This window comes from Arachis stenosperma, chromosome 8 (assembly GCF_014773155.1).
Source record: "Arachis stenosperma cultivar V10309 chromosome 8, arast.V10309.gnm1.PFL2, whole genome shotgun sequence".
Classification (NCBI taxonomy): domain Eukaryota; kingdom Viridiplantae; phylum Streptophyta; class Magnoliopsida; order Fabales; family Fabaceae; genus Arachis; species Arachis stenosperma.
Window position 1 is genome coordinate 324703 of NC_080384.1, and position 27213 is coordinate 351915.

Genomic DNA, 27213 nt, shown 5'->3' on the forward strand with positions numbered 1-27213 from the left:
ACCAAGTTGGGTTGGTCTAGTGGTTAGCTCACTAGTCCGCTTAAGCAAGTGTCGGGAGTTCGAATCCCGCCTTGTGCATGCAGCAACCCATTGGCCAGCGGCAAACCCTTAAATGGAGCTCAGTACCGCGGCGGATTAGTCTTTAGCCTGCCGGGCTGAGGGATACCGTGGGAAACCAAAAAAAAAAAAAAAGAACTTAACATGGTTGCTCCAGTCTAAAAGATAGTTGGTAATACCCTAATACCTTTTCCAAATGAATGAGGTGTATACAGTTGGCACATTAATATTTCTTTTTTCTTCTAATACCACTATATAGTTTGGTGCCAATAAAAGTTACAAGTGTATGAGAATCATCCACCTTTAGCCTGGATAAAAAAGCTACTCATCATAAATCACAATTGGCCATTTTCCTTTCTCATTATGGATGCGTATAAACCAAGTTTAAACATGGACATTTTTCCTTTAGATTTTTATGAACTCTAATTCAAGTCATGTGAAGTAAGAAGGATGAGAAAAGTGTAGAATACTGTTATTCAAGTGAGAAGTAGTATAGGTTCCTGAAATAATCAAAGACAAGTGAATCACATGATGCAACATTTGTAGAACACACGGCGGAGAGAGTGGAAAGTGCCTACACGAAATGCACATACACAAACGCCACCGTCCTATAATTACACCTTTATTTCTTTTCTTCGTAGAAAGATTAAGATTATGAAGAACCAAAGCAATGATATGACTACTAGCTAGTCACTTGTTGACTTTTTGTCCACCCCTACAATCATGGTCCCATATGTAGCATACAAACAACAACAAAACGCAAAGCGCCGTCGTTTTAGTGTGTCAGAAATAATAATAAGCCTCCATGCATCATTCATATGCTTTTGCTGTCACATATTTCCATCCTCATCTCAATACTCACACGTGGCACATTCCCGCTACTATTACCTGTAATACCTGTCGGCACTCCACCGTCACCGTCGATCTTAATCAACGGCTCCAGTTTTCCTCCACGCCTACAACACGTTCTGCTCCCAAAGATTCCACGTTACTATGCAATCTTTTTCCTTTGAAAACTACTTCCAGAATATTTCCATTTTCGAATTAAAAAATCTCAATGAAACTAACAAAATCTATACCCATGTATTTTTCCAATCAGAAAATATTTAAATACAAAAAAAAAAACAATAAACTACCAAGTAACCGAAATAAGTGTATAATTTTTTACCCTAATGTTCATAAGAATTGATATATGCACTTTTATTCTTTATTTATTTTTTAATTGTTCACATATATCTAGATGTATCTTGTTATGTGTCTACTTTAAATTGAAACCAACACGACCTTATAGCTTGGAACAGAGTTGAAGAGGCAGAGACATTGTCTAACAGAACCTTAGCTACAAACCTTGTTTTCTTTCTTCTCTTTTAAACTTTCTCTCGAAGCTATGGCAGAACAACCAACCAAGGTGGAGACACCTCCTGCTCCGCTGGTAACTGACCCTCCTCTGGCCGAGGCACCGCCGCAGCTCCAAGATGCTGCCGAGAAGAAACCGCTGGCTCCGCCTCCGGCAGCCGCTGCAGAAGGGACCAAGGCTCTAGTTGTTGTTGAGAATGAGAGTGAGTTTTCTGTTTCTTCCAATTCTCAAACTTTTTGTTCCACCGAATTATGGGTTGGCTTCAAAATTTCAACTTTTTATTACTCTTATAGGTCGCTTGCTATGTTATACGCATATCATATTAATTTAGTGCGTTGAGAAAGATTGAAACTTAGTTTGGGCATTCAAACTATGATACTTGTCCTTGCTTTTCCTTTAATTTCTGTTTTCCTTCTCTGATTTATCAAAGATTTCTGGTTTTTCATCAAAATTGCAGCTTGAATAGATTGGATTTTTTTCTGATATTGGTTCATATGGTTTCAGAATGATATTGGATCCGACTCACTCTTCTCTGCTGGATTGAACTACTTTCTTCCTCTTGCAGCACATTAGGAACATTCATAACTACTCAATTCTTTTTCGTTTTTATACAATCCTTAAAATTTTAAATCAAATAAGTGGCTGTAATTTTTAAATATTCTCAATGACTATTAAGGAAGTATAAAGATTTATCTATCTAGCTAAGTGTAGTATTTTAGGTGTCAATTAAGCTGTGTATTGAACTAGACCCCATAACATATATGAATTTTAATTACTATTATACTCTCTACTTTGCCTTTTTTTTTCAGTCAGGCTTGTAACATCATTTCTTGCTCTATGCATCAATCATTAACATCTCTCCAGTGCCAACAAAAGAGAAACCACTGAGGTCCTCCTTGTTATCATAAAATAATAATTTTGTTTCCCATTTGCTGAGAAAGTTGTTTGTCCGCACTGGCAAATAATTGAATTCTTTTTCTTTTTCTTTTTCTTTTTCTTTTTTTTTGGTATAAAATTATGGGTTTGCTATAGGGAAGTTTAATTGTAATGAATACTTTTCAATGGTAAATTGGTATGTCCTATTGATTTTTTCCCCTCTTTTTAATTATTCAAAAGAGGTAGTTGTGCCTCTTAATTATTGCATATATAACACGCAACCCAATTAGAATCCAATAACTGGATAAAGCATGCATTCTTAACATGCCTAAGTGGATTCTATATTTTTATTTTCTATTGTTAATATGGAAACAATGATTTCTTGTTAATTTAAGAATTTTTATCTGCATCTTCTATTTGGTATATGTATTGTTGCCTTGGCTATGATCACTCAAGGCTAAGTTCTAATTGACAATTAATTACTAAACTTCCATGAACCCAACTTCAATAAACACTTTTATCAAACACTTCTAGCCTTCTAGAGATGCTGCTGTAGTTCCTAATTCTATATTACTTACTTATATTTAGAGTCAAGTAATTGATCAAGTGCATGAGCTCTTCTAATTGGTTGGATTTAATCTAATAATATATATAAATACTTCTCCATTTGATGTAGTTAGAAAACCTTGACATCGTTATTTTTTGTCTTTCGATCAACAGAAGCAGTGGAGCCAGTTAAAAAGAAAACATCCCTTGATAGAGGTTAGTGTTGGCTTAATTCAACTTCACATTGTTCTTAACTAGTTAATATTTTATTATTATTGAAAGAGTCATGCTACTTATTAGATTTTCGATGCTCGAACAGGAGTGCCTTCGGAAGGAGGTATTGAGGTTTCGACCAAAATAAACTTACTAATATTTGATCTTTAATTGCGATTTTTTTCATAACCACTTGAATGCATCAACTTGAGAGCGACCCTCTCCAGGTTCTCAATGCCAAATAGTTTCTAGTCATTGCGAATATATATATCCATACAGAGATAGAGGGACAGAAAATATTGGAAACTTGTGTTCTAGGACAAACTGTTTTGTACCTGTCTCCAACTATAAACATATTTTTTTGTGTTTTTCTTTCTCCGTTTTGATGTATCTTCCAAGAGAAGTGATTTGTGTACGTGTATGCTATGTTCAACAGATATTGCTCTTGCAGAAGTGGAAAAGGAGAAAAAGTTGTCTTATGTGAAGGCATGGGAAGAAAGTGAAAAATCTAAAGCAGAGAATAAGTAAGGCTTCAAAACCTAAAATACTATACTAAATAAGTGCCATGCAGATAAAATTGCTAATGATTTTGTGATCTGTAGCCAATATGTGATAGTATTGTTAAGGTTTTATTATTGATTTGGTCCACAGAGCTCAGAAGCAGTTATCTGCTGTTGGTGCTTGGGAAAATAGCAAGAAAGCAGCTCTTGAAGCTAAGCTGAGAAAAATTGAGGTAATGACATTGACATCACACTTCCATGTCGCCCTAACACACAAAGAAAACAAACCTTTTCTTATGGGTTAAACAACATTGCAATCTAGAGTTAAAGTATGGATAACCATAATGTTCTTTTGTTAGATTTTTTTTGTCTTTTCTTTCAAGGCCAAGAACAAATTATATCACCTATTGTGGATAAGGTTAGATGCAGAATCATCAAAACTTGAGAATTCACCGACGAGTTTAAATATACTAGAATCATAAAACTTAAACGTGCAACTCATTAGAAATTTTTAGTGTCACATGTAAAAAAAACAAAACACTATAATTATTGTCATTACATGATATTAATAATTATTAAGACACCCTTTTGAGTAACTCGTTTTTATGTGTGAGAGAGCAGGAACAGTTGGAGAAAAAGAAAGCAGAATATGGCGAACAAATGAAGAACAAGATAGCATTGATTCACAAGCAAGCTGAGGAGAAGAGAGCAATGGTTGAAGCAAAGCGTGGTGAGGAATTTCTCAAGGCTGAAGAAACCGCCGCTAAATATCGTGCAACTGGGACCACTCCAAAGAAGCTCCTCGGATGCTTTTGAAATGTCAAAGTTCTTTTTTGGTGGGGTCTGAATTTCATAGCGATAATTGTCAAATTTTTGTATTGTTTGTGTTTAAAAGGTTATGTTTAATATGTGTGTATGAAATTAATACCTAAAAAAAATGTTTATTATAAATATTACTTAGCTTGCTTTTTTAATTTTTATTAGATTAAAGTGTGGTATGCTGTTTGTTTATTTATTCTTTTGTTCACAACACTCTCACACACTAATAATTGAGTAATCGAGTTTCTCTCTCTCTTCATCATTAAAGTGTGGTCATTGTCCGAAAATGTTAATGGTGTATACTTATTTTGCAAAATTAATGATAAACAGAGAATTGTGTATTATGTTTGATTAGATCATGCTTTGTGTAAACCCAGAGAGAAACAGAGAATAGTTGAAATGTAAAGGGTAAAAAGCACTTATAACATTACATTACAAACCCTTTTATATATTCAGCTTTATTAGTCTCATCTCTCATGCAATGAATCATGCTGCTTCAATTTTAGACAGTAAAAGCAGGGGGTGATTCACTTATTTGAAATATGATTAAAAAATAATGTAAACATATATAGCTTTAAAAGTAAAGTTATCAAACTAACAACGTTGTTGTTGCTATATGTGAGAAAAAGTGATTGTGCGTGCATGTTTTATAGCAAGGAATGTTACAAGAAAAAGCTGCCAACTTTGGAAGATCACGCCTACTTCCGTGGCCACCATTTTTGTTGATATAATTGACAAGAATCTCATCCTCTTCAGGTGTCCATGGACCTTTCTTCAACCCCATCTTGTCACAACATGGTGCCCTTCCCATATTCCTCTCCCTCTCTCTCTCCAACACCAAGCACACAACAATAACAAATAGTAGTAAAGATCATTAAACAATCAAAAACAAATGTAGTACGAAAAAGTGAACTTTTTGGACAGTTCTTGCTGTGGTTATTTCTACCACTAGAAAGAAACACCACAAGGAGAAACTTGAAGCCTCAAGAGATTCAAAAAGTGATGAATATATGTCTAGCATACATGGTGAAGGGCTTTAAGCACAAATATATAGAAACAAAGATAAGAGGGGAAAAAAAAAGTCATAGATATTATATCCATTGCAGTTTACCTTTCTACTGCATGCACCTCATTCACTTTAGATTTCGGACCCTTCTCTCTAGGGGTCGCAATGGGTAGGGTAGGGTAGGGTTTCAATCTAACCCTAATCCTACTTTGCGAATATTCGATCCTACCCGCGGGTTATTAAAAAGATGTAATATTATTATATAACTTGATGATAATTTAAAATAGAACTGATTTTTATGTAAAAAAAGATATTTAATTATTAGTTAATAATCTTATCTTAGTAGCTAATATATAGTGAGATGTCTCAATCCATAGACAGGTACGGAGGTACCCGACCTGACCGGGATTTGGTCATATTGTGTACCTGTGGGTAGAGTGTATGTTGCCACCCCTACTTTAGGGGTTAATGCAGATTGGATCAAATCGGATATGGTTAAAATCTCGATCCGGTCCGTACTAAAATCATCGGATCAGATCCAATATCTGCAATTTTTAAGCTTAGATCCAATTCGATCCGCACATTTGTGGATCGGATATATACGCAAAACATAAAAATATTTTTTTAAATATTTTTAAAAGCTTATTTTTATTAAAAAAATTAATAAAATTCTTTTTTCTATTCTTTTAAACATATTTACTCTTAAAATAATATTAAACATACTTTTCTTAAATAATAAAAATAAAATAATACAACATATATGATCATTATTAATTAAAATAAACCATAAAAAGAATATTTACTTATTTATTTATTTATTTTGCGGATCCGCAGAGATAAATACATAAAATCTACAATCAGATCCTATTAGTGTGCGGATCGAATCGGATCCGATCCGATAGCATTGCAGATTGGATCTATATCCATAATTTTCGACTCAAATTTAAATAAACACCGCGAATATGCAAATTAGATCCGATCCATGAACACCCCTACCTACTTCTCGCCTCCTCTTAGTTAAGTTCACAAGTTCTTTCTATAACAAATAATATTTGTATAACTTTTGTATACATACACATTTTTATTTTAATAAATAGTAAAATCCTTATCATTAAGCTTGACATTCGGATCCAAAGGTAAAAGGCAGATTTAAAGTCTGAGAAACCAGTGTCCTCGAGAAGGGAAAGAGCATAATTCCCATGAGACAAACAAATGCCCTCCTTGAATTTTGCTATTTCTAATCCAAGAAAGTACTTCAACGGATTAAGAGCGTTTATGTATGGGTATGTTTAAGCCAAATTTTACTTTATCACATAATAAAACTTACTCTCATATACATATATTTTAATTTTATTCATAATTCCATCAATATATTTAGAATTTAAATAATATAATCTAAAGGCATTCTTTAGAGCATGAAAATCAAAGCAATGATATGGACATCTTCGTTTCATGTATGTTTGGGATCATTTAATAACCAGAAAGAGAGGAGAGAGTCCACCAAGCAATCTGTAAAAGGGAGTTTAGTGACCTCTTGAATTGGGGAGTCCAAGCCTCCAGTATGTATTCTTAGTTTCTTACAAAATAAGAGAGATATATGGAAAACAAATATGTATTTCCCTCACTATACATGGTTACATGTTACTTCGGTGCACAAAATGCAATGTTCCAGTTTGATTAGAGAAGTGATTTTATAGAGCAAGCTTTACATAAAAGCAGTCCCAGTAATCAGATTGTGGTATTAAAATTTAAGAAAAGCAAAATTGGTAGTATTTATCTCGCTAGAGGTTACTAGATTGAGAGAATATCTTTTAACACTTTACTTATAAACCATCATAATATCCACTTTATCATCTTTAGATTTTGAGTTAATTCTCACTTTAACAAACTTTATTTTTCTGCCTTAAGAGTTAGGGTTATAAACCAACTTTTTAAATGTACAATCATCACAACCTTAATGGTTAATACTACTATAAGATCCCCAACATTACAAGTTATTAGACCAAAAAAATGCCAGTCATCGACTGACTTGAAAAATGGACTAAATGGCTTAGTACCGATACAAACATGACATAAGTATACACCTAACAAATTTTTATTCCACAAAATATACTTAGTTAATATGAATTACACATCAAATTTCAAAAAATGTACGGCATTAATCTTGTGCAAATATCATTAATCTCAGAGAGAGAGAGAGAGAGAGAGAGAGAGAGAGAGAGAGACCCACGGAGAGGTGTAAAAAATTGGGGCTAGGGAATGTGAAATCTAACAAATTGACCATCTTAGAATGCCAATGATCCATGTAACATCTAAACATAATATGAATAACAAACTCCAAAAGAATCCGTAATGGCAACCACAAAGTAGAATACCATAGGGATCCCTTTATTCATAACAAGGTATAAGGTACACCCCCTAAACCAGCATCCACCGAAAATAAAAAACACAAAAAGAAACTACAGTACTAATGTTAGCAACAAACACATCTGAAAATGAAATTAAGGGAAACCCAAACTGGACCCAGCAAAATATCTGCCAGTTAAAAAGGCTAATATTAAACTTTCTGAAGGTCCTAATAATGAAAAAGCATTCAAACTAAGGGTCCAAAAAACCCCAATTTTCATACAGCATCCTGTCATACCAGAGAATATGTACCTACTTGGGTGACAGTCACTTCAACCTGTAAAAGGAAAATTCCACAATGATCAACAACAAAAGCAACTGCAACAACACAAGTTGAATCCTAGTGAAAGAAGTATTAAGAGTAATGAATGATTATTATTTATTACTTTAAGCATGACGTGTGTCATAAAACTATAAGTTTTTAAGGAAATAGCACTTTTGGTTAGATATCCCACTATAAGAGTCAACCCTATTCAAGCATTTGAGATCCCACTTGTCTAAGGAAATAGCTTATGACTAGTTACATGTTCTTGAAACTAGGCATGTACTTGTTCCCTAGTGGCAGTTCATATTGTTTCCGTAGTGTACACTAAGTAAGCTGAACAAAAATATACCATATAATTCATATCACTTACCTTTGCTATTCTCCAGTTGTAAAAACGAGCCGAGTTGTCGTCACCAGTCATCGGCAATAAATTGCCTGGTCAATGTGTGGTGGAATTTGCTTTATTTCAGTTCCAAGTTCTTGTTCAATCCTATATCTGCACAAAAGACAGAATGCATAATAAATCTATAGCATATACAGTTGAAATGCATTAACTTAACAGACTGTAAATTACATACAAATTAAAGCGATCCTCATAAGTGATCAAGTTAACTGCTAAACCAAGATGCCCAAACCTCCCTGAGCGACCGACCTGTATATTCGTATAAGATCCGTTAGAACAAGAAATCAGTGTCAAGGCAAATAAATTAGGAAGGGAATGAGGAAAAATCAGTATACCCTGTGGAGATAAGTTTCTGAATTCTTGGGAAAATCAAAATTAATAACAACATTGACTGCTTGAATGTCTATTCCCCTAGTAAAAAGATCTGCAAAATTTTTGAAATATTTAAATGATTAAGATCATGCATCTGCGTAAATATAAATATATAGTATAAACCATCAACGGATTCAATTAAGCAAATATATCAAAGTAAAGATCTCAAACAATTAACATACAACATCACTTAATATATCATCAGTAATCAATAAAATACACTAAACAAAAATAGATTAAGCTATCATTATTGAGCTGATTCTTCAAATAAAACAAATTAAGTAGTATTGGAAAATAACAAACAGAACACGAAGGCAATTACATATTATGAAATGCCATACTAGATCAAATAGGCATCATTCACAATCAGCTGAAAAGGACACTGACTATGTTATAGGGGATGCTAGAGTGCAGAGACATACCAGTACAAACAAGATTACGGCAGGCGCCATTGCGGAAGTCATGAAACACTCTATTACGATGATCTTGCAACATCTTTGCGTGAATATAGAAACACGAATATCCAAGCTCGGTGATTTTTTTTGCAAGGAGTTCAACACGATTCACCGAATTGCAAAAGATGATTGACTGGTTTATTTGCAACTGGAATAGAAGCCATCATCATTCAACATCATATTCACATCCAGCAAATAAGAACATCCACAGTATCTTGACAAAGCAAAAAATCAAACCTTAGAAAATAGTGTATTCAGGCAGTGAACCTTCTGTCTCTCTTCGACAAATGCATAATACTGTGTGATACCCTTCAAAGTTAGCTCATCCATAAGGTTAATGACATATGGCTTTTGAAGATACCTATCTTTGAAATCCTTTACAGTAACAGGAAATGTTGCTGAAAACATCAGAATTTGTCGGTGTGAAGGAAGAAAATGAATCAGCTGCTGTATAGAAGGCTGGAATTCTGGGGACAAAAGCTTATCAGCCTGAAACCAAACAAAAAGCAATGTAAACGCAGGGATTGGGAACCAACTCTTACTACTAAAGATGTCACAGAATGAACATATGAAGAGAATAGAAATGAAAATTTGTTTGTTCTCATTTAAAAGGATTGCAACTTTCCAAATAGTTTATGCATGTCAACCACTTTTATAAATGAGTAGAAGTTGAGGCAAAAAAGTATTTACCTCATCCATAACAAGCATTGCGCAATCTTTCAGAACGCAAACACCCTTCTTAGCAAGATCCAATATCCTTCCAGGAGTCCCAACTAGTAAATGAACTGGTTGATATAAGCGCATGATATCATCTTTCAGGCTAGTACCACCAGTTGTAACCATCACTTGAATTTTCAAGTGCTTTCCAAGTTCTTTGCATACTTGAGATGTTTGCAAAGCTAACTCCCTTGTTGGAACCAATATAACAACTGTATGATTAAAAATTAGAAAGAAAACCATCAAAACATGATTAGTTCCCGTCAGTTTGAATCATGGAAACAAAGCCAACATCAACACATATATAATCTACACTAGGACAAAATCCTAAAAACATGGGAAAAAAATATTATAGTAAAAATTTATGCCCATTGAAGCAAGCTTGTTCCCCGAGAAGTTCATTCAAACTGGCCTTGAACTACAATAAATATGATAGTCCTCTCAATCGAACTCATGGGAATCTAATAGAAAGATAAAGGTAAGAGGAAGAAGTCAAACCTTGAATAACATTGTTATCCTGGTCAATTTTTTCCAATGCAGGAATGCAAAATGCAGCTGTTTTGCCTGTCCCATTTTTAGCCCTTGCAAGAATGTCACTACCAGTAAGAGCAATTGGAATGCTTTCTTCTTGGATAGGAGAAGGCCTTTCAAAACCCTTCTCATATATTCCCATGAGCAGCTCTCGCTTCAAAAAATAATCCTCAAATTCATTTCCTTTAGTTGCTGTCACATCCTGGGAAACAAAATTAAAGCAGATTCAATACCAACACTGGAACATATAACATAGAAGTTAACTGCAAATCTCATAACCACAGCACCTTAAGTGGCTTACCCATAAATGGTATCATTAATTATGCCTTTCAAGTGGATATTGGAAACGTGTAAATATGAAAAAACTAAATCACACCGCAACAGGAAATCTAGCTCTTAAATTTTGTAATGCCAATGATTGCACTGGTTAATTAAGATCAGTTTATCTCAATTATCAGTTTATCTCAATTTCTCAGCAATTTAAGTAAATTAGTTAAAGCAGTTTGTATAGTGAAAACAGTGAACTGAATGCCTAATGGAGGGCAGGAATTAGGATATTAAAAATGACATTGGTAAATAAAAAAAGAAGCTAGTTAAATTCTATGACCAAAACTTCAAGAAGCATTTCATTAATGGATCACATAACAACTCCATAGTTGCAAAGCTACAGTAAAAGGGAAGAAATTACAAATAAAACAAGTTCTGGCAAAGGATACTAAGCAAAATATGTTACTAAAACAAAATGAATAGTTAACTACTCAAAGAATAAGGTAAAGGTATTCATAATCATACCTCTGTCTTATAACGCGTATCAGGTGGTGGAACCTTTAGCCTTGCCTTCCAATCTTGAGAACTAATAATGGGAGACCAAAAGCAATTGACAATAATATTAGATAACACATTCTTTCGTTCAGACAAAACACCAAACACATGGAAAAAAAAGGGTCTGTTTCATTTGCATTCTCTTTTCAAGTGTTTTTTGCTTTCAGGATTTTGGGAAAGAAAATGATAAAATAGTGAAAACAATAAAATTCTATTTTCACTCTTTAGTTTTTACTTCACAAAAGCTTGAAACAAAGAAAAAGAACACAGCAAATAAAAATGCAAACCAAACCAAAACCAAACAAGTCCTTAAACAGGTTTATTCAATGGTAAATAATTGAAACTTACTTGGTGAAAATTTCTAAGCATATCACAAACATCACTTGATACAACAGCACATTTTCAAGGGCATATTAACCTAGATTTTTACAACACTAACTATGCATTTGAGAGCCTAAACAAGTTTTAAAGGCATAATAGGATCAGCAAATGAAGTGATTTATACATGAAATCATCAGAACCATGGTGATAAGAAACAAAGGGAAAAATGAATAAAAATACAACCTTGTAAAAATTGCCTTCCTAGATATGCCGTCAACATAAAGTGGGAATCAAATTTAAAAAAAATAAATAAACTAAAGATGGTTTCGCAGATACGGAGATACCATAAGCAGATGCCAAGCATTATATACAAATCTATCCAATACAACGGCCCACTCTCTTGCGCATACCTACTTGCATATCTAGGTTTAGCTTATTTTAGGTTCAAATGATTTCTGATCTTCACACTACCAAGATATGGACTATGGACATTTCATTGATATCATACCATAAACAATCACCAAGCAATTAATTTAAAAATCTTCCTACCCAAATCGACCATAAGAGACAATCAATCCATACAAAATCTCCTTCTCACACAAACACAAGCGCATGTTACAATTAACCTATTCACTGCTTCAAAACACCTTCAAAGAACATTTACATGAACCAATTTGTTGCCACACCAACTGAAAACATCTCAAGCCAAACCTAACTAACATAATAGACATCTACAAAGAAAACACACAAAAAAAAAATATAATAAAAGAAAAACTAACCTCGGGTCAATGGCTTCAGACTGCACGGTCTTCTCAACCTCATCCACGACGTTGGAGTCAGCAGCACCCATCTGCGCCCTTCTCAGCCATTGCTGTTGTTGTTGCTGCTGCTGCTGCTGTTGTTGTTGTTGCTGCACCATCTGCCTCTGAACATATTGCTGATGCTGCTGTTGTAGTTGTTGATGCTGTTGCTGGTGTTGCTGGTAATTAGGCCTTGGCTGAAACGGTGAGTTTTGATTGAAACCAGGGCCTCCTCCTCCTCCTCCTCGTCCAAGACCACCGCCACCGATCCCAGGTGGTGGGTACCTCGCTCTGTTGTAGTAATTGTTGTTGTTGTTCATCCCAATTCCGAAAATTGAAAAAGTAAAACAAAAAGGGTAAACCTAACAATCTGCTCTAAATTCTAATCTAATAGAAGCGATACAATGTACAAAAATTCCTATGAAAATTATGAGTGAAAAATGCTAAAATGTAAAAACCCTAAGAAAAGAGAGAGAATTTCTGAGGGTATGATACAGGGTTGCTACAATGAGTAGAAAAAAATGGGTAGGGTTTTGGGGTGAAATGTTTTCTGCGGATGGAAATTTATACAAAGATCTATCTAATTGAGGAGGGTTTTTGAAAAGGAAGAAATAGAATAAAAGGAAAATGAGAGAGTGGCTTCTTCTGTTTTTTTTTTTTTCTCTCTCCCCCTCTCTGTGTGTTGCCGCTTTGGATTTTGATGTTTTCGTTTTTGTTGTTGTTTGGGTGAACGGAAGAGTGAATGGGAAGGAAAATAGAGGCTAAGCCTAAAATGGTTCTTCTTCTAGGGCGTACGACATCGTATTCTCAATACTAAAGTTGATAATTACAAATTTTTAAGAATAATTTAGGATATTAGTCTTTTAAGTTTTTAGTAAGACACTTTTGTTCTTCACATTGTTTTTAGGATTATATTATATGGATATAAAAAATTCACTACTAATATGTCACCGATATAAAAATATATATGAAAGTACAAAATAATTTAAGTTATTATTGAGTCTACCACTATGTTTGAATATTTTTTAAATTTTGATATTGAAATAAACATAGTGTATAACTAATTGGATTATAGAAGTGTAAGAAATTACACAGATATATATGATGGTTGTGATCAATAAATCGGACAGTCTGATTTGAAGTAGAATAATCAGACAGTCTGATTAGAAGCACCGCATGTACACAAATCAGATTGTCTGATTTGTGCACTTCTAGCCACGAATTAAATATGAATGCACCCCCAAGTTTTCTCATCCATTTCACTTTCGTTCTATCTTTCCCTCACTCACCCCAAGTTTTCAACCCCACCCTCAACTTCCACTGATTTCACTCTCCATTGTTAATGAGGAAAAAGACAAATTGGTCCTTAACTTTTCAAACTTTTGACAAATACATCTCTGACAAAATTTAAATACAAAAAAGTACCTCACTTTAACAAATGGAGGACAATTTAGTCCTTCCGTCTATTTGCCTCTCACACACCTAACGGAACTGGCTGACGTGGCTGAAACGGTGTCCAGGTGTCCGTTACGGTGCCACGTTGGAAGGAGAAAAAAGTTCGAAGGACAAATAAGTCATTGACGTCATTTTACAAATAAAGTTCGAAGGACAAATAGGTCCTTGAGAATTTTTTTTTCAAAATTAATAAACTCATTTCCTAAATTCTCTCATCTACCTCTTTCCATTTTTATATTTCTCTCTATTATTTTTACTCTATATATAATTATATTTTATATTAGTAATTTGACAAATCAAAATATGTCATTCGATATTTTTTTACAATTAAAATATTTTAAATGTAAAATTATACACATTAAATTATTTTAAATTTTAGATAACGAATGTTAAAATTAATTACTAATAAAAAATTAGACTTTTTCATATAAAAATAATAACTAAAAATCTTATTATTTAATTTTTTATCTGCAGATATCTTGGTCTTCTTAGTCAAAAACTTTTGTCAACTTACGACTTTTTTGTAAAAGTAGTTTGATTTTATAAATCTTTTGTGTCATGCATAATTTATACTGTTAGAACAAAGTGAACTATAATTTAAAAAAAATATTCTCGTAATGTTGTTATGCATAAAAATACTAGTTCTAATATAATACACAAATGCACTAATGCTAACTTAATACATGAATGATGCACAAATGAACTAATGCTAACTTGATGCATAAATGAACTAATGCTAACTAATGCCACTGGTATGATGAAAACTGAACTAATGCAATTTAACAAATTCTAATATAATACACAAATGCACTAAAACTAAACTAATGCAATTTAAGAAAAAGAGTAGAAACATAACAAGCCCAATTTCTACAATTTTAATACAAATAATTTAAATTGTAGAATAAAACAAGTTAACTAGATTTCAAAATACAAGTATAATTTTATCAGAAATTATTTTTAATATGAAAAGAAAATTGGTGTTTTGGTTTAATATTGTCATTTGAAGTGTATTACAGTATTGTGGAAATTATTCAACACGCCCCTACGTGTTAGCTAAGATGCTGCCACGTGTTCAACACGCCCCCCACGTGCTGGTCAGAATGATGCCACGTGTTCACCACGCCCCCCACGTGTTGCACCACGCCCCCCACATGTTGACTTCCCACAAAAAAAATTCACCCATCTATAATTACACCACATTCTCCCATTTTCAACAAAAACACCAATATTTTTTTCATACAAAAAAAAAAAAATTAGCCTAATTTTATAAACTAAATTCTCATAATAGAAGCATAATAGAAGTATAATGAAAAAAAAAATTCTCAAGGACCTATTTGTCCTTCAAACTTTATTTGTAAAATGACGTCAAGAACTTATTTGTCCTTCGAACTTTTTTCCCCTTCCAACGTGGCACCGTAACGGACACCTGTACACCGTTTCAGCCATGTCAGCCAGTTTCGTTAGGTGTATGAGAGACAAATAGACGGAAGGACTAAATTGTCCTCCGTTTGTTAAAGTCAGGGACTTTTTTGTATTTAAATTTTGTCAGGAATGTATTTGTCAAAAGTTTGAAAAGTCAGGGACCTATCTGTCTTTTTTCCTTGTTAATGAGATCAAACTTTTGAGCCAAAAAAAAATGGACCATCAGCCTTTAACAATGTTAAGGAGAAGGAGAATAAAAGACATCAATCGTCTGGTATTCCACATTACTGATTATCTTTGTTAGAAACAAGAGATCAAACTAAAGAAAGTGTTTTGTGTATATTTCAGTCTAATCAAAAGCACAATATACAATGGGTATTTATAGGTGCTAAATAAATCAAAGTAATAAAGACATAGAATCCTACAATTAATATACAGATATGCTATATAAATATAAACGATACTAATTGATCTAAATTGATTCTAATGATTCTCTAACATCCCCCCCCCCCAAAACTCAAGTGGGAGCTAAGGATACCAGCTTGAGTTTGGATAACAAAGTCCGAAAATGAGTCGGGTGATGAGCTTTCGTGAAGATATCAGCAGTCTGATCCAGTGTTCCAACAGCAATGAGACGAACAACATCAATAAGGATACGTTGCGAAACAAAGAGACAATCAATTTCACTGTGTTTGGTGCGTTCATGAAATACATCATTATGTGCAATCTGAATAGCACTGCGGTTATCACAAGAAACATCAGTAGGAGACGATTGAGGAGCACTCATATCTTCGAGGAACCAACGAACCGAGATAACCTCAGCAGTGGTGTCAGCGAGGCCACGGTATTCAGCTTCTGTGCTTGAGCAAGCAGTGAACATTTGCTTCTTAGCACGCCAAGAAATGAGAGCGTCGCCAAGAAACAAACAGTAACCAGTAGTAGAACGACGATCAGTGGGATCACCAGCCCAATCAGCATCGGAGTAAGCCTGAAGAGACAAAGAGGAATGGGCAGAAAAATAAAGGCCATGAAATAGAGAGCCTTTGATGTAGCGAAGAACTGCCGCATAGTGAGTAGTACGGGAAGCTGACAAGAACTAGCTAAGTACATGAACCGGATAGGCGATGTCTGGTGGGGTGACAGTAAAGTAGACGAGACCTCCAACTAACTGTCGATAGAGAGTCGGATTATCCAAAACAGTGCCATCCATAGGGGTAAATCGAACATTAGGCTCAAGAGGAGTAGACTCAGTGCGACTATCTGTAATCCCAGCACAAGCAAGAAGATCTGAAGCATACTTAGCCTGAGAGAGATAGATGCCATCATCGATGGAGATGACCTCGAGACCGAGAAAATAGCTGAGAGAACCAATATCTTAAATCTCAAAGGTACGGTGATGTGGGGCCTTGAGATCAGAGATACCATCAACATCATCTTTAGTAATGATCATGTCATCAACATACAAAAGTAGAAGAATAACTCCATGTTCGCTTTTACGAATGAAGAGGGCATTCTCATGAGGGCTAGAAGTAAAACCAAGACTGCATATGGTAGTGCTGAACTTGTCAAGCCATTCACAAGGAGCTTGCTTAAGTCCATAAAGTGCCTTGTGAAGGAGACAAACCTTACTAGAAGGACAAGGATATCTCGGAGGTGGTTTCATATAGACTTTCTTTTTCAAATCCCCATTAAGAAATGCATTCTTCACATCCATCTGATTGAGAAACCATTTTTTAACCGCGGCAATGGCAAGAAGAGCTCTAACAGACGTAAGACGAGCGACAGAAGCAAAAGTCTCTTCATAATCAATACCATGTTCTTGCGTACAACCTTGAGCAACCAAGCGGGTCTTATAACGGTCAATAGAGCCATCAGAGTGAGTCTTGATCTTGTATACCCATCTATTGCTCACAACTTCCTGATCAGAAGGAGGATCAACCAAATCCCAAGTGTTTGCTTTTTCAAGTGCCTGTATTTCTTCATGCATTGCTTATTGCCAATTTGGCTTTGTGGAGGCTTCTTTGAATGACTTAGGTTCATGTTGATGAAGAATAGTAGAAAAGCAATGATAATCAAGAAGATGAGGAGGTGGATTCCTTACTCTAGAAGAACGAGCGGGAGGAGGAGGCATGACGATAGGAGCAGGATCATCGTCCGGTCTAGAATCATCGGGAGATGGAGAAGGCGGAAGAACAGGAGGCTGTGGAGGGTCACTCGAGGTAGAATCTGTAGAATCATCACTAGAAAAAATCAACATTGTGGTTAGTAAACAAAGGTGACTGAGTAGTAAGAATGGACTCAAAGGATGATGATAAACCACTATTTTATGGTTTATCTTGTGCTCAATTGAGTGGTTTTTATCAAGCCTTTGCCCACTTATTCATATGATTTGCATGGTTTTACATTCTCCTTCCTGATTTTGTGCTATGATTGAAAACATGCTTCTTTGCCTTTTATTTTCTTTTATTTAAATCCTCTCTTGTTATCATTCGATGCCTTGATATGTGTGTTAAGTGATTTCAGGGATTACAGGGCATGAATGGCTCAGAGGATGGAAAGGAAGCATGTAAAAGTGGAAGGAATACAAGAAGTTGAAGAAACTGCTAAGCTGTCCAGCCTGACCTCTTTGCACTCAAACGGTCATAACTTGAGCTACAGAGGTCCAAATGATGCAGTTTCAATTGCATTAGAAAGATAACATCCGGGGCTTCGCAATGATATATAATTTGCTATAGCTGCCCCGAAGTTAAGCGACGCGAATGCGTGGATAACGCGTCTGCGTCGTATCTGCGAACTTCAATCCACGCAAACGCGTGGACGACGCCTCCGCGTCACTTTGCCGCGACCTGTACGGACCAGAAAGCACTGGAAGTGACTTCTGGGCTGTTTTTGACCTAGTTCTCGGCCCAGAAAACACAGATTAGAGGCTGGGAGTGGAGCAGAATCAGATCATACACTCATAACACACTTTTCATAATTTTAGATGTAGTTTTTAGAGAGAGGGGTTCTCTCCTCTCTCTTAGGATTTAGGATTAGGATTCCTCTTAAAGGATTTAGGATTTCAACTCTTCATCAGGTTCAATATTTCTTTTACTTTATATTTCTCTTTTATTTTCAAATACTTTAATGCTTGTATTACTTATGTTGCCTATTTGGCTTATGAGCCATTCATGTTAAGATTTTCTTTATTTAATATAAATTGAGATATTTCAGACGTATATGTTATGGATGCTTTGACTTTATCCAAATTATTTTCATTCGAGTATATTTTCTTCTCTTTTGGCCTTGGTTGATTAATTGGTAACTCTTGAGTTGTCAAACTCATTGTTGACTGAAAATTGGAATTCTTCAAGAATTAACTCGAGTTCCAATAACTCTATCCTTTTTCCGAGGAAAGACTAGGACCTAAGGAACCAAACTTATTCCATCCACTTGACTTACCTTCATAGTTAGAGGTTAACTTAGTGGGAGAAAAATCCAATTCTCATCACAATTGATAAGGATAACTGGGATAGGACTTCCAGTTTTCATACCTTGCCAAGAGTTTTATTAGTTATTAATTTATTAATTTTTGCAATCTATTTCTCTTGCTTAAAACCTTTTTCAAACTCAAACACTGTTTTTCCATAACCAATAAAAAATCATACCTCCCTGCAATTCCTTGAGAAGACGACCCGAAGTTTGAATACTTCGGTTATCAATTTATTTAGGGGTTTGTTACTTGTGACAACCAAATGTTTGTACGAAGGGATTTTCTGTTGGTTTAGAATCTATACTTACAACGCGACTATATTTTTATAAAATTTTTTACTAGCAAAAATCCTAACGTCAAAATGGCGCCGTTGCCAGGGAATTGCAAACGTGTGCCTTATTATTGGTTATTGTAAATATTTTAAAAAAAATATATCTTATCTTATTTTTTTCAAAAATTTCTTATCTTATTTTTTTCAAAAAAAAAATAAAATCTGTTTCAAAATATTTTTTTGTTAGTTTTTGTTTTTATTTTCTCTCACTACTATGAACTCTCACCCCTTTGGCTATGAGTCTGGTTACAATTATGTTGCAGGAAGAGGAGATTGTAATGACAACTTGCATCAAGGATGGAACAATCAAAGATGGGAGGGGCCACAAGGATTTGATCAACCCTCATGGCAACAACCACCTCCAATGGACTATTAACAACTATTTTGTGATGCATATCAAGGCAATGGCTATGGTGAGCAATCTTTCGATTATCAACAGCCACCACCATACGCCTATGAACCCCCTCCTCAACATAACTTTGGACCACCATACTCATAAGCCCCTTACCACCAAACACCCTCATATGACTCTAACCCATATCCACCATACCAACCACCTTATGAGCCATATGAACCATATATAGAACCACTCCAATTTTACCCCAATTACTCCCAAGGACCACCACCTCCATATGCACCATGTCCATATCCATCGACCCAAGACTCACAGGCTCGCCTCAAGGAAACAGTAGATCAATTTCATGCAACCCTTCATCAACTGGAGCAGGCAATAAATCAATTACCTTCCAAACGTTCAGACGCTCAAGGAACCCCCATGGCCTCATGTGGAGAATCTAATGAAGAACGTAGCATGAAGGAGACACTAGAAACTTCAGTGGACAATAAGGAGCGTGACTTTGTACTGGAACAAGTGAAGGAAGCCGAAATCATTGAAGAATAAGAAGTGGTCGAAGACTTAGGAGATGTTGAGCCTCCATTGCAAATTCAAGTCATAAAGCCTTCTTCAAAGACGTTTAAAATTGATGTTGAGGAGAGTGTACAACCTCCAAGACATCTCATGGTTGAAGACTTTGAAAGGGATGATCAAGAGATGGATTCAATCATTGATGAATTCTTATCTACATTTGAATCATCTTCCATTGGACTTGATATGGAGTTTATAGAAGAAAAAGCACAACCTCCCATGCCCTTGGTGAACAATGAAGAAGAAATTGAATTGGAAGAAATCTACAAAGAGGAAGAGGTTGATATTGAAGAAGCTTGCAAAGAGGTGGTAGTTGTCAAAGAAGAACACAAAGGAGTAGAGCTTGCAAGTTCATTAGAAACCCCTCCCCCTAAGTTGCCATCATCCTTCACAACATTCAAGTGGGTCAAATTCATATCCCTTAGCTTTCCAATTCCACTTGAATATGGGCTACTGGAGACGGATGGTCAACTTAGAGCTTTTTGTGGCATTCAGAGTAAGAGGAAGATAGTCAGTGGTAAGAATTATCCTGCAAGGTTCATTATGGTTGGAAGCTTTGAGTTTAAACGCAAGGGTTGGTGTAGAGCTCAATTGAATGGGTCTAGGAAGTTGTTTGGACACTTCATTGAGAATTCTAAAGCTGAGCCACCCGGATGGAATCATGATAATCAACTTGAAGACGGGTGCACAAGCAAGGTTTGGGATCCCGGAGGATATTGGACGTACAAACATTGGTGGGGATTCCTGGATCAATACAAGTACAAGCCGCCATAATAGGGAGCTCACCAAATGTCCAACTTAAGAACTTTAACTAAAAGTGTTGGGTGGGAGACAACCCACCATGGTATGATCGTTCCTTTTTCAATTCAGTTTTTTTTTTAGTTATATTTTCTCTTATTGAACCTGAAATTGTTCATAACATTTGCATCTGCATCTGCATACTATATTTTGCATCTTGCATTAAAAAAAACGCACGCGACGCGTAAGCGTCGCTGACGCGTCCGCGTCATATGTGCGTTTGGAAGAAAAGAAAAGTGAACAGAGAGTCACGCGAGAGCATGGCTGGAGGCGTGCCTTTGGCACAATTTGACCGACACGACCGCGTCACTGACGCGTCCGTGTCATGTGGAAAAAATGCCTCCCACGCGTTCGAGTCACCCACACAAACGCGTTCCTCCAAATCGACGTAAAAAGGGTATATGGCCGAAAGTTGAGCTATAATTGGGCTGGACTCGTGCTAGAAGCACAAGCCCTACCACGCGTACGCGTGCCCCACGCGTCCGCGCCATTTTCAAAATTAGGCCATCCACGCGATCGCGTTTCCCACACGACCGCGTCACCCTAAATTTTGGCAATATGCATATAAAACAGAGAGTTGTGCGTGCTCGAGGCTGCACTCGCGCCAAAAGCACATATCAGGTCACGCGATCGCGTGACCCACACGTCCGCGTCACCTGAACTTAACACACACCACGCGATCGCGTGCACCACGCGTCCGCGTCATATGCGACGCACAGCTTATCCAGACCAGCGCCAATTATCTTATCTTTTCTTTTCTAATCATAATTTCTTCTATCTTTTCTTCTTTTTTCCTCCTTTCTTACTTTCTTTTTCTTTTCCATTGGTGTTAAATTTTCTTATTCAACTATTGTATCTTTTCTGGTATTATCTTGGTGCTTAGTGACTTGTTTTATTCTTGTTAGGTAATATTAATTAAATCAATGCCTATCTTTTATACCTGTATTACTTTTGCATTGACATGAATTTATATTATCTCTCTTTACCCACTCTCTTTCCCATTGTTGCAATTTTTACACTCTTAATATGCCATTTGCTTCCACTATTTTCTCCCTTGCATGTTGTAGCTACCATGTAATTGAGACCTTTATTATTTGGCATTAACACCCATATTTCATTTATGTTCTTATCTTTACTTCTGGGTTACTTTCCTTCTTTTCCTCTTCTTTCAGGATGGCCACCGAGGAAGGGAAAAGGAAAGCTTCTAAATGGGGAGACAAACAAGTCAATCTGCACAATCTATAGCGAAAGGCATCAGTTGGAGCAGCCCGTCCACTTATACATCTTAGCATGCACCGAGGACGATGCAATCTTTAAGTGTGGGGAGGTCGATACCGATCTCCATGGGTTAGTTATTTTCTGACTCAATACCAATGTTTAAACTTCTCTGTAGTTAGTTCTTGCATTTGCATGTTTGATTGCATTATAGTTAGATTTTGTGCATATTTTACCACCACTTGGTTGAAGTAATAAATTTCTTTTCAAGACTTTATTTTATAATATTTCACTAATTCAAATTAAAAATTAAAATTTTCTATGTGTTAAATTTGTTTGAAGTTGTATTTAGAACATGGTTTTTGAGCCAAAGAACACACAACCTGTGAGATTTGAGCTTATTTACATGGTTACATTATTTAACCATAAATTTTTTATTCTTGTGTGTTTTCTTCTCTATGATTGCAATCGTTCCTTTGTTCCATTCTATATGTCCATTATTTAGTGTATGTACATGCTTGCATATGATTGAGGCCATATTTGATTATTAACTCACTTATCCCAAATAAAGCCTACCCTTTTATGTCACCCTTGTTAGCCACCTTGAGCTTTTTACTCCCCTCTTGTTTTATAACCACATTACTAGCCTTAAGCAGAAAAACAAAATAAAAATCCCAAGTTGAATTCTTGGTTAGCTTAAGATAGATATTGTGTATAATTTAAGTGTGGGGAATTTTATGGGAACATGGGATGATAAAAAAAATAGGGAATTGAATTGAATAAGTTATTTGAAAATTTGGGAAGCATGCTCATGTGAAATCAAAATAATTAAATTACCATGTGCATTGATAAGAAAATAAAAAAATAAAAATAAAATAAAATAAAATAAATTTATTAAGTAATTAAATAAGGGGATACAAAAAAAATATATTACCCCAAATGCAAAATAAAAAGAATCAATGCACATAGGACAAAAACTCAAAAACAAGTTTGATACATGAGCGTGTAATACAAAAGTGGAAAAAAATTGGGTAGCTAGGTAAAGCATTTTAAATTATATAAAATGTGTATGTTAGGTGAGATCTTAGACTAATCAAGGATTCACTTTGTTAGCTCACTTAGCCTTATACATATATCCTCACCTTTACCTTAGCCCCATTACAACCTTGAAAAGACCTCATGATGTTTGCATTGGTACATTAAATATTTGTTGATTGGTTAGATGAAGAACAAAGTTTAGAAAGTATGATTAGAGAAGAATAGAGTGATTACCCTATACACTAGAGAGACTAGAGTGAGACATACACTAGCAGTGAGTGTCAATGCTTGATTCTATGTTCCCTTCTTTCATGAGCTATCTTCTTACAAGTTTACTTGTTTTCACTGTATAATTTGAATTAGTGGAATTTGAATTATTTTTGTCTTGGAGAACTTATTTACTTTTAACCAAGTAGGAAGAAACATCTTTGCATGTAGTTGCATTCATATAGATAGGTTGCATTTCATACATCTTACCATTCTGTCTTCACTCCTTTATAGCTTCTCTTGAGCTTAGCATGAGGACATGCTAATGTTTAAGTGTGGGGAAGTTGATAAACCACTATTTTATGGTTTATCTTGTGCTCAATTGAGTGGTTTTTATCAAGCCTTTGCCCACTTATTCATATGATTTGCATGGTTTTACATTCACCTTCCTGATTTTGTGCTATGATTGAAAATATGCTTCTTTGTCTTTGATTTTCTTTTATTTAAATCCTCTCTTGTTATCATTCGATGCCTTGATATGTGTGTTAAGTGATTTCAGGGATTACAGGGCATGAATGACTCAGAGGATGGAAAGGAAGCATGCAAAAGTGGAAGGAATACAAGAAGTTGAAGAAACTGCTAAGCTGTCCAGCCTGACCTCTTCGCACTCAAACCGTCATAACTTGAGCTATAGAGGTCCAAATGATGCGGTTTTAGTTGCGTTGGAAAGCTAACATTCGGGGCTTCGCAAAGATATATAATTTGCTATAGCTTCCTCGAAGTTAAGCGACGCGAACGCGTGGATGACGCATCCGCGTCGCATCTACAAACTTCAATCCACGCAAATGCGTGGACGACGCCTCCGCGTCACTTTGCCGTGACCTGTACGGACTAGAAAGCGCTGGGAGTGACTTCTAGGCTGTTTTTGACCTAGTTCTTGGCCCAGAAAACACAGATTAGAGAGAGAGGTTCTCTCATCTCTCTTAGGATTTAGGATTATGATTCCTCTTAAAGGATTTAGGATTTCAACTCTTCATCAGGTTCAATATTCCTTTTACTTTATATTTCTCTTTTATTTTCAGATACTTTAATGCTTGTATTACTTATGTTGCCTATTTGGCTTATGAGCCATTCATGTTAGGATTTTCTTTATTTAATATAAATTGAGGTATTTCAGACTTATATGTTATGGATGCTTTGGCTTTATCCAAATTATTTTCATTCGAGTAGATTTTCTTCTCTTTTGGCCTTGGTTGATTAATTGATAACTCTTGAGTTGTCAAACTCATTGTTGACTGAAAATTGGAATTCTTCAAGAATTAACTCGAGTTCCAATAACTCTAGCCTTTTCCGAGGAAAGACTAGGACCTGAGGAACCAAACTTATTCCATCCACTTGACTTACCTTCATAGTTAGAGGTTAACTTAGTGGGAGAAAAATCCAATTCTCATCACAATTGATAAGGATAACTGGGATAGGACTTCCAGTTTTCATACCTTGTCAAGAGTTTTATTAGTTATTAATTTATTAATTCGTGCAATCTATTTTTCTTGCTTAAAACCTTTTTCAAACCCAGACACTGTTTTTCCATAACCAATAATAAATCATACCTCCCTGCAATTCCTTGAGAAGACGACCCGAGGTTTGAATAATTTGGTTATCAATTTATTTAGGGGTTTGTTACTTGTGACAACCAAATGTTTGTACGAAGGAATTTTCTGTTGGTTTAGAATCTATACTTACAATGCGACTATATTTTTATAAAATTCTTTACTAGCAAAAATTCTAACTTCAGATGAGAATCGAGAAAACATGTGATGCTCCCAGAAGACAACATGACGAGATATACGAATACGTTTAGAGAGATATCCCAACAACGATAACCCTTGTGTTCAGTGCCATAACCAAGGAAACAACACATACGAGCCTGAGGTTCAAGTTTACTATGTTCATGAGGCTGAAGAAGAACAAAACATACACAACCGAAAACTCGAAGAGAACTATAATCTGGGGAGGTATGATAAAGACGCTCAACTGGAGTAACATTACCAAGAACAAAAGAAGAGAGTCTATTGATAACATGAACAGCAATAAGAACAGCTTTACCCCAAGTACGCTCAGGACACGAAGAAGAAAGAAGCATTGCACGGACGGAGTCAGGAATGTGACGGTGTTTGTCTTCAGCTCTACTATTTTGTTGAGAAGTACCAGGACAAGAAAACTCAGACAAAGTACCATGTTCTGCAAGAAAGGTTAAGAGTTTGGAATCACAATATTCCATAGCATTATCACGTCGAAAAACCTTAATGACCTTGGAAAATTGAGTTTTAATCATAGTAGCAAAGTTGATATAGATCTGAGGTAACTAATAATTTTTATATTCCCTCTTGCACACAACACACAAGGGTTCTATATCCCAGTCAACTCTTAATCTCCCTTGTGAGTTGACCTTGGAAAATTGTTATTAATATAGTAATAATTTTTATTAAGATTATAGGTGTGATAATAAATAAATTAATTAGTATTAATTGTTATTAACAAATTGTAGTAATAATTTTTTTAGGATTTAGGTATGATAATAAAATAATTATTATCAATTTTTATTAATAAATTTATTGTAATAATAATTTTTATTAAAATTATAGGTGTGATAATAAATTAATTATTATAAATTGTTATGAATAAATTCATTGCAGTAATAATTTTTATTAAGACCTATGTATGATAATAAAAATTATTATTATTTATTGTTATTAATAAATTTATTGTAGAATAAAATTATTTAATTAATTATTTTTATTATGAGTATAATATAGATATTTAATAAAAGATTAATGATTTATTATTGTGTGTTGTTAAAATATAATAGAATAGTTACTTGAGAATGTTTGTTTGTTATGTTGGAAGTGTAAATGTTAAAATTGTTTTAATATAATAATTGTTGAAAGTGACTTAATTAATGTATTATTATTATTATTGTTGTTGTTGTACTATATAAATAGAAAATAAGGAATAAGAATTATTATTATAAAATAATTTTATTTTAGACATTAGAATATGTAGTTTTAATGTATCTAAAAATAACTAGATTTATATTTAAGATTCGATTAAGATTTATTGATAATTATTAGAATGTAAAAAATGTGAATATGAATTTTTTGTAAAATAGATTTAGTATATTTTGAGTAGTTAATAATATAGATGTTAACATGATTATGTTTTATTGGTTATGTGATAATAAAAATTTGATTCTATTAAATTTAATTTGTTAATTAAATATGATTATATTTGTTTAATATGATCTATGGCTACATTTTGTAAGGTTTATAGATGTTGCAATATGACCACTTAATGCCGCCAGATACGTACAATCAAATTGTGGAAGGGTATTTACAGAAAATTGGCTTTTATCACGTTTTTCATATTGGAGTTGTCCAATATCAGTCTGCATTGGTTAATGTTCTGACCGAGAGATGGTGTCATGAGACTCACACATTTCATTTTTCAGTTGGTGAATGTGTTGTGACATTAGAGGACGTGGCGATAATTCTTGATCTTCCGACGAATAGTCTGCCAGTTATAGAACCGATATTCAGTAGTTATGAGGCCTTAGAGGCTGAATGCTTAGATCAGTTTGGTGTTGCACCTAGGAAGACAGACTGTAGAGGAAGCTTCAAAAAGTTGATGTGGTTTCGAGGACTAAAAGATTGTGTAGTGTTAGCTGATGATATTCACATTCAGAGTTACGTAAAGTGCCACATAATGTAATAATTTGGGACCATTATAGTTGGAGATAAGTTTGGGGGCAACAGTGCACTGAAAGTTTCAACCGTTGCTCCTTAAGTTTGCTGGGATCATACAATTTAGTTGGGGATCGACATGCC

At 34.9% G+C, this 27213-nt stretch overlaps 2 protein-coding genes across 2 annotated transcripts; one reads left to right on the forward strand and one right to left on the reverse strand.

Moving 5' to 3' along the window:
• Positions 1–1261: 1261 nt before the first annotated feature.
• LOC130944857 (remorin-like) lies at positions 1262–4712 on the forward strand. The gene is made up of 5 exons (XM_057873422.1): positions 1262–1616; positions 3011–3052; positions 3486–3573; positions 3701–3782; positions 4171–4712. The coding sequence occupies exons 1-5, from the start codon at positions 1445–1447 to the stop codon at positions 4363–4365; spliced, it is 579 nt and encodes a 192-aa protein (XP_057729405.1). The 5' UTR covers positions 1262–1444; the 3' UTR covers positions 4366–4712.
• A 2986-nt stretch (positions 4713–7698) lies between these two features.
• LOC130945189 (DEAD-box ATP-dependent RNA helicase 8-like) lies at positions 7699–13184 on the reverse strand. Its single transcript, XM_057873899.1, has 10 exons — positions 12446–13184; positions 11316–11376; positions 10491–10725; positions 9966–10204; positions 9513–9764; positions 9243–9423; positions 8784–8872; positions 8624–8697; positions 8416–8541; positions 7699–8057 (listed from the first exon to the last, which is right to left on the reverse strand). Exons 1-9 carry the CDS (start codon positions 12784–12786, stop codon positions 8463–8465), a joined length of 1551 nt encoding a protein of 516 aa, XP_057729882.1. The 5' UTR covers positions 12787–13184; the 3' UTR covers positions 7699–8057; positions 8416–8462.
• Positions 13185–27213: the final 14029 nt, after the last annotated feature.